Below are 8,721 nucleotides of genomic sequence, written 5' to 3' on the forward strand. Positions count from 1 at the left end.
CTGACAGGGAAATGTGCTTTGGCGCTAAGTTGACCCCCCCGGACAAGAAATCCAGAGCATGTTTGGGGGATAGGTGTAAGCGGACACAACATATGTCAGTGCAAATCTCGCAGAGGGATCATGTCACATCAAGGTGCAAGAAGAACCTATTTATATCGTGCCCTCCTCAACTCAAAACTGACAGACTCACTCCCCGCTGTAACGGTACAGTGCATCAGGTGTGATACTCTGGGATGTGTTCACCAATTCTCGTTGTCTTATTTTCTCTTGTAGGAATGAGGGAACATCCTCCTATATCTGTCTGCGAGCTGGCAGACCACATAGAGCGACTCAAGGCCAACGATGCCCTCCGATTTTCCCAGGAGTATGAGGTAAGGGCAATAGTAATTGGTGCAGCTTGAATATTTTGCATCTGGTTTAATTATAGTTACACATTCTCTAGGACAGGGGTTGCTAATCCTGCTCATGGAGGACCACTTTCCTGCAAAGTTTAGCTTCAGTGATATTCAAACAAACATAAACCAGCTAATTGAGATGGTTACTTAAAAATAACAGGCAGTTGTGTTTGGAGCAGGGTTGGAGCTGAGGTCTGCATGAAGGTGGCCCTTTAGGAGCAAGGTTGGCTACTTACATAATCTGAACACATCAGAAATACATCTGAACCAGCTAATTAAGATCTTCAGAAACACGCTATAATTACAGACAGGCGCGTTGGAGCAGAGTTGGATCTGAACTCTGCAGGAATGTTGATCTCCAGGAACAGGATTGGGCGCCCCTGGTTTACTGACTTTCCTGGTAAAGCTGCGTTCACGCTGATGCTGATTAAATCGCTGATCTATGAGCTAAAATATCCACTATCTTCACTCTCATTTGCATAAAGTCAAGCTTTTCTGTTGCTTTGCCAGTGGTGTCTTCCACTCATGGTGCCAGAAATCACCAACTTTCATGGAAAATGAATGGTATCTGGTCATTTCACTGAGGAAAAATTTTGCAAATGTGTACCCTTAGGGGTACAGCGGCTTGTTACTGTGGAAGTATTCTCAGAGGGTCACATCTGTACCTTAATCAGTCCCCCCAGGATTTTGCAATTCTGCGATCGTAGAATTTAATGCAAAATCAAGCAGTTACTGCCCGAGTGACAATCTGTTGTACACCAAAGGTACTATTTTTTTTTTCTTTTTTTTTTGGTCGAAGCTTGTCATTTCTTGTCACTTGCCAGAGTGAGCATCCTTTAATAGTTCATTATCTGCAGAAACTCAGTAAAACTTCAGCCAGTTTTGCTCTTTGGAACTTTTTTTAACTTTTTTGGTCTTATTTGGCATTTCCATTTCCTCCCATACTTTTCTCACTTTGTTGTTATCTAATAGATTCTCCTGCCATCAACACTTAGAGCACCCACATCGGGTGTTATGACATAATTTTCCCATGATCTCTCTCTAAAAAGCTTCAATATACACATAGGCCTTGTCACTTCTTCTTGAAGTTGAGAAAAAAGCCTGTTAAATCTTTTGTTAAGAGTGATATTTAACATGACTGTCAGTCGTCACCCTAAAGGTGTGGAAATATTTAATTAAAAGATCAGACAGTGTTGGCCCAGTTGCTGTTGAGGTTTTGACAAACACTTGGTAATGATGTATTAGTAGATTTGCAACTATTGCAAGAGACCAGGTGCAGATGTTAACGAGTGAAGGAGTTATTGATTTGCCAGAATCACACATCTCTTTCTTTCATATGTTCCTTTGCTCTTCTTGTCTCACTTTGGTCTCTTTTTTCCCATCACAGTCGTATTTATAATAAAACTGGTAACACTTAAGTATAGGGAGCAGTTCTCACCATTAACTAGTTGCTTATTAGCATGCCTATAATTAACATATTGGCTGTTTATTAGTACAGTACTTATAAAGCACATATTCTGCATGACCATTTCATACATCCCTAATTCTACCCAATACCTAAACTTAACAACTACCTTACTAACTAATAATAAGCAGAAAATTAGGAGTTTGAAGCAAAAGTCATAGTTAATGGTTCGTTAATAGCGAGAATTGGACCTTAAAATAAAGTGTGACCGTAAAACTGCAATTAAAACTTCACTCCAACCAACAAAACACTCTTTCTGGAATGACACACATGTCTCTAGATAAAAAAGAAAGAAATATATATATATATATATATATATATATACCTCCTTTTATTAATTTCTTATTATTCATTCATTCAAGACATTACTGACACTTTGAGGGACGGGTTGAGCTGTTTCAGCAACCATATATGACAAATCTCTCCTCCCTCGATTGCATTTGTGATTTTCGCCACACAAGCCCTCTGTAGCCGGGCGGTGCTCACAACCTGCTCTTGGCAGGTCGTGATGTCATGTCCTCCTGTCAAGGAAGGCCCCCTTGCAAGGGGACAGATGGTTCCGCTTGGGCCAATGGGAGTAGCCTAGTCCAGCCAGCAGGAGCAAGGCAGTGGGCAGCACGTTTATTGGCTCCATGTTCTGCTTGATGCATCCTTTGCTCATTTTCATTGTCTCTCTTCCATGCTTATATCTGCCAAAGATACTAAATTCCTTTTTACCTCTGGCTTGTAATATTTACTACTTGTTTTTGCAAAACTGTGACCACACCATAGAGCTGATCTTACCGAAATAAAATGAAAAACATCATAACCTGTAGATCTATGTACTAATTTAACCCAATAGTCAGTTGGTTTTGAACGATTTGCACTGTATAAACACGAACCAGAATTTGAAGAGTGCTGTCCTAAAAATTCCTCCTCGGCTGTTGAAGTGCTCTGTAGATCACTCCACAGCTTGACTGGTGGCAATAGCAATAGCTTACACTCCCATCACACACTGATTCTCACCAGTAACAAGCTTATGTTTGTCAACCCACTAGAGCAGAAGCTTTTTATAGGAGCCGGTGCTCACCTCCCACCACTATCATTATCCGCATTTCTCAAGCTTGTCATCTCATGTAGTGACAGCTCATATTTGTTCCCCTTGTTTGGAAAACACTGCCAGTCAGCAAACCAGCTGTCTTATTCGCACATTACCTGTACTTGTGTGTGAAAGCTTATGGCAAAGTAAATGTTCCTCTAAGGTGCTTGCCGATAAACTGGCAGAGAACCACTTAGCATATCAGATACTTCAATATGCCAATTTATTAAAGGGGTCATATGATGCGATTTCAATTTTTCCTTTCTCTTTGGAGTGTTACAAGCTCTTGGTGCATAAAGAAGATCTGTAAAGTTGCAAAAACTAAAGTCTCAAATCCAAAGAGATATTCTTTATAAAAGTTAAGAGTCAACCACACCCTCCTAAAACGGCTCATTCTAACACGCCCCCACATGTCTACGTCACGATGTGGGAAGATTTGCATAACACTGCTCAAATGTTCACGCAAAGAAAGAAGGCGTAACTTTTATTCTCGCTGTTGCCGCCGCTGCCATGTTGTGGAGTCACTGTGTGTTTCGTTGTGAAAGCAAAACTACTTTGTTTGGCCTTCCAAATGAGGACACGACTAGAAATCAGTGGTTAAGTTGTATTTACAACACTGTTCCAGAACAGTTCAACCCAAATATTCAGATGTGTGCTGCGAATTTATAGAGGATGGATGAGGACTGCTTCCTGAACCAGTAGCCTAATGTGTCTCTGGCACAATGGCTGTTTCTATAAAGTTGGGCAGTTCCAATTTTGCAAGGACAGTCTGACGCTTCTGACTCACAGCCTGTAAGTAAGTTTTTTTATATTTAAATAATTTGCCACTGATGATTCAAACGCGAGTTTTGAGCAGTGTAGAGTAACGCTTGTTGTTTGTTGTTTTTCCGATCACAAATGCAGACATGGTTTTAGGCAACGTGTAAAAAGACAGTATAAGTCATTATAATCAATAATTATGTCCCCACTGGATGCAACAAATGCCTCGTTTGTAATGGGTTTTATTGGTTTGGTCTCATCTAGTGATGTCCGGATCGCAAACGAATTGTTCTATTTAACAGGATCTTCTTAGTGAACCGGTCGAACCAGTTCACCAAATCGAACTGAATCGTTTGAAACGGTTCGCGTCTCCAGTGCGCACTAATCCACAAATTACTTAAGTTATTCGGTTTATAAATGTGCCTGACACTCCCTCTGACGCGAAATAAACCAATATCCCGAGTTATTCAGTTACTCCTAACAGTACATTGACTGAACTGAAAAAGAGAACCGATGATGGGATGTGCACGATCTGAGCAGCTGGACTGAGTCTTGTCCTGCTGGGAGACGGCATCACAGTATGGTAAAGGGCGTAACATTTCCGTCACACGCTTGTGGTATTCGGCCAATCACAACGCACTGGATAGCTGGCCAATCAGAGCACACCTCACTTTTTTAGAACGATGAGCTTTGTAAAAATCGACACGTTTCAGAAAGGCAGGGCATAGAGGAGAAACAATAATGTACATTATATGGAAAATAATGTGTTTTTTGAACCTTAAACCGCATAAACACATTGCATTACACCAAATACACAACATAATGTTATTTTTAGCAATGTCATATGACCCCTTTAATATTGCACTGAGTTGCTGTTTACTTTTGAGCATTACTTCATATGTGGAAATTTAAAAACCAGTTATGTTTTGAAGAGAGTGTTTTATGGTAGTTTACAGAGGCTCTTAAGAAGGCATTTGTTGTCAAAAATAAGCACATATGTTTGAAAGGATCCAAGGAGGCTGAAATGATCCCATATCAGGTGAAAGGTGTGGAGGCTGATGCACATTGAGTCAACCAGAGCCTTGTCCAGAACAGGCAGATCAATGCTGAATAACAAGAGACCCTGTGACATTATTGACTTGCCGAGCAGGTTGCTGCATATTGTTGTCGATCAATGCTCAGATACGACCCAGTGTCATTTGAGCCAAGGAGACCTGTGACTTGAGGTACAGGCATATATTTATCAGTATGTGTACTCCCTGGGTATCAACACATGACTTCTTGGTGTTTCTAGCTCTATGCTTAATTGGAGCCACAGGGACATCAACTGTATTATTATTAATACCAATTATGTTTTAACTTTTTCATACACAAGTTGTACATTTTCTGCTTCCCTTGTTTGTGTGCTGTTATTGCTGAAATTTTGTGAATTTGTAATGTAAAAACACACAAGAGGGAGACAGTGCAAGTAGTTTAGTCAATTATTCGCATTATTTTCAATTCTAAACCTCCTAAAATGCAGTGAATGATTGTGCAATCAAAACAACCAGCCACAAATTACTTGATAAAGGTAATTTATATATGTATTTTATTTTATTTTATTTTTTGTTTTTACCACCAAAGACATCAGTGTCTAGATATAATTTGAATTTTTTTCCAAGTTCTCGTGTTAGTAGTAGTTGTAGTAGCCTGATAAGTGCAGTGAAAGCAATGAATTGTTGTGGTAAAAGTTATTTATTTATCTATTTGTTGTTATCAACATAGATATCCATCTGTAGATACAGTTTGATTACTATTATTAAATGTTTGTAACATTAACAATGATGGTTTCATAAATGATGCTTCTGTAGCCCAAATCATGCAACCTTATAATGTCTCTAATAATATATTATAATGGCTCTAACATGAGCATGACTCCTCAAACATTTGTACGTTGCAGACAACTGACCTCTAATAAAAAGGCCTTGCATGGAACGTCTGTTACCCATTCAGGGCATCACCTCATGCGAGCAGTCACTGATAAATCCAATGGCTGAGGAATAGCAGACCCAACAGGGAGAGTGTGGACTTATGGAGACAGACAGGATGCTCTAAAGAGAGAGGAGAGATGAACACATGCATAACCCTGCATAAAACCACACTCTCCCTGTTGGGTCTGCTATTCCTCAGCCATTGCTATTCAGGTATGGATGTACTGAGTCAGTGGTACTATTATCGGAGCCCCTTACAGTGATCATGTTTGAATTATGGTGTCAGTGAGCACTAAGCCATCTGTTGGTTGCCTGTGATAATACAGCAGATGAACTTGCTGTTATTACTGGGCAGATGATCACTAGTAAGGGAACAGAACTGCAATATACCCACAAAGGGATCCAAATTACACTTGAGCTTTGCCAGTCCATCAGTTCAAACAACCCCTGGTGGCAAAGTCAGCTCTGGTTCTTGCGGGTCTCCATTCAAAACGTTGCGTTACTATTGAAACAAGGCCTCTCTTACTGAAGTGTTGCTAGTTCAAATTTACCCCTGCGGCACTCTGTGGTATCAAGCTTCAAACAAGGTGCCTCAAAAGACTGAACAGATTTCTCTCTCTCTTTCCCTCTCCCCTCCTTCTTTTTGTCCTCTCATCTTTCCCCTGCAGTCCATTGATCCAGGCCAGCAGTTCACATGGGAGAACTCCAACTTAGAGGTCAACAAGCCAAAGAACCGTTATGCCAACGTTATTGCTTACGACCACTCGAGAGTTGTTCTCACCCCCGTGGATGGTAAAAGTCAAACAAATGTGTTGACCTTTAACATTTCATTATGGCGACAGATATGTGTATGTTTAGAGAAAACATGCAGTTAGCACAAATACTGGCATTAAGTGGGCCACCAGTGAATTGTTGTCTTTCTCTATAGGTGTTCCAGGCAGCGATTACATCAATGCCAACTACACTGATGGCTACCGTAAGCAGAATGCCTACATTGCCACGCAGGGCCCTCTGCCTGAGACTCTGAGCGACTTCTGGAGGATGGTTTGGGAGCAGAGAGCCAGTACCATCGTCATGATGACCAGACTGGAAGAGAAGACCAGGGTGAGTACCAGGGGCATAGATAAGTCAAGACCCAGTATTAAACATCAGCTAAGTTCAAAATGAATAATAATGTGATTTAACTTTAAATCAGTAGTTCCCTCTTCTACTTATAATAATAAAAAAAAATGTATGTGATGTTTATCTTTATTTATAGTATTTAATGCCACTAAATTTTATATGAAAATATATTATTGAATGAGTTGTATTTCATACAGTATATGAATTACATTTACCAAACTATTTGAAAAGTAAATTCATATATGATTTATAATATTTACTAAATAAAGAAAATTTATTCATACAATATATTCACAATAATTTTAAAAAATGAAAATTAATTTAAAAGAGCAATATTTTAAAATATTATTACAATTTAAAATTGTAAGTTTTCTGTTTTAATATACTTTAAAATTTAATTATTTCCTGAGATGGCAAAGCTGAATTTTCAGCAGCCATTACTCAGATTCTTTGATGAACAAAGTTCAGGAGAACAGTAAAATTGTAAATGTAATGTAACAATTTCTTCTTACATAGTAAAGGCATAATTTTATAAAATATTTGTCAGTTTTGATAAAATAGAGTCCTTGCCAAATTAAATTATTAATTTCTTGAAAAAAAAAAAACTGTTGATTATAGTGTAAGTACAGAGTACATAAAACTTTATGTACAAAGAGCACACTTTCTTCGCCCTGAGGTTTCCTCCAAAATAGTAGTATGGGTTCACATACTACATCACGTAGAACAATGGTTCACAACTCTCTTTGTGCTATAAAACATCCATCTGTGCTTGACACTAAAGGGACCTGCATTTCTATGAGTCCAATCACTATGTGGGCTTTTAGTGTGCGGAGTACAGCAACAGGCCAGTGGCACCCAGGGTTGGTGAGAAAGTGAGTCCGTCGACTACTCTTCTGTTCAGCTCAAATGTCATGTCTGACAGTAGATAACCTGTAATTCCTCCCCCTGGTGAATCCGTACACTCGGGTTTTTGTTGATGGATGGGAGGTCAGATGGGAGCTAAAGGCTTATAGAGAATGAGACATGTGCTGGCAGAGCTAGCGTGGTAAATGAGTGGGTTTTGGCAAGGCTGTGCACCTATAAAGCATTGCTTCGTAGGTAAAGGGTGTCCCCAAGCCCTGTGATGAAAACCTCCAGCAGAGACCGAACAACTGGCCTAGTTTCACTGCTGACAGGACCTACCTTGAAGAAGAAATGACCGCTACTTCATTTTAAGCTGGTCTTTGCCTGGAGTAGATGATTGAACGCTATACAAAACACACCATTTAGGGAAATTTCTACCGCTTTTGTCTAATTTAAAATAATATTTGAGTGCACTTTGTTGTTCACAGGAGTTGTCCTCAATTCAAAAATAAGCTTTGACCTTTGTGAATTATTTGGTACAGGTGGCACACACCTCTGCCACGGTCCAGGTGTGTGGAGGCAGGCAGGATGACGAGGACGACAAGGATACAAAATAAGGATTTTTAAATGTAGCGACAACAAGGCAGAGAGACACACACACTCGGGGTAACATTCACAATAACCGACAAACTAGAACACAAGAGACACAAGGTCTACGGATCGAGGCAGAGTCCGGGCCTCGGAGGCTGGAGGCGGAGGTGAGGGAGACTCCGACCATGGTGACGCTGGAGGAGGCCGGAGCAGGTGGGCGGGCGGGTATCTTTGAGGAGCGGGCATTGGAGAGAGCTCTTGGGCTGGAGCCCTTCCTGGGCGGAACTGGGGATCAGGAGCCCTTCCTGGGCTAAACGAAACATCAGGAGCCCTGCAAAAATCAAACAAGGGGAAAGACGCTGCTATACTCTACTTTTGGGTCGGTTATTCTGTCACGATCCAGGTGTGTGGAGGCAGCCAGGATGACGAGGACGACAAGGATAAAAAATAAGGATTTTTAATGTAGCGACAGACAGACACAGACAGACACAGACACAG

At 40.4% G+C, this 8,721-nt stretch overlaps 1 protein-coding gene across 1 annotated transcript in view; it reads left to right on the forward strand.

The window, feature by feature from the left end:
• The window catches only part of LOC107551707 (receptor-type tyrosine-protein phosphatase F-like), a 301,032-nt gene that overhangs the window by 276,625 nt on the left and 15,686 nt on the right, over positions 1-8,721 (forward strand). The window contains exons 21-24 of the mRNA XM_016233423.1: positions 274-371; positions 6,336-6,459; positions 6,596-6,805; positions 7,614-7,653. Of these exons, the coding sequence (XP_016088909.1) occupies positions 274-371; positions 6,336-6,459; positions 6,596-6,805; positions 7,614-7,653 (472 nt within the window). The remainder of the gene's footprint in view (positions 1-273; positions 372-6,335; positions 6,460-6,595; positions 6,806-7,613; positions 7,654-8,721) is intronic.

Source organism: Sinocyclocheilus grahami, unplaced genomic scaffold, assembly GCF_001515645.1.
Source record: "Sinocyclocheilus grahami isolate Dianchi unplaced genomic scaffold, SAMN03320097.WGS_v1.1 scaffold430.1, whole genome shotgun sequence".
Lineage (NCBI taxonomy): Eukaryota > Metazoa > Chordata > Actinopteri > Cypriniformes > Cyprinidae > Sinocyclocheilus > Sinocyclocheilus grahami.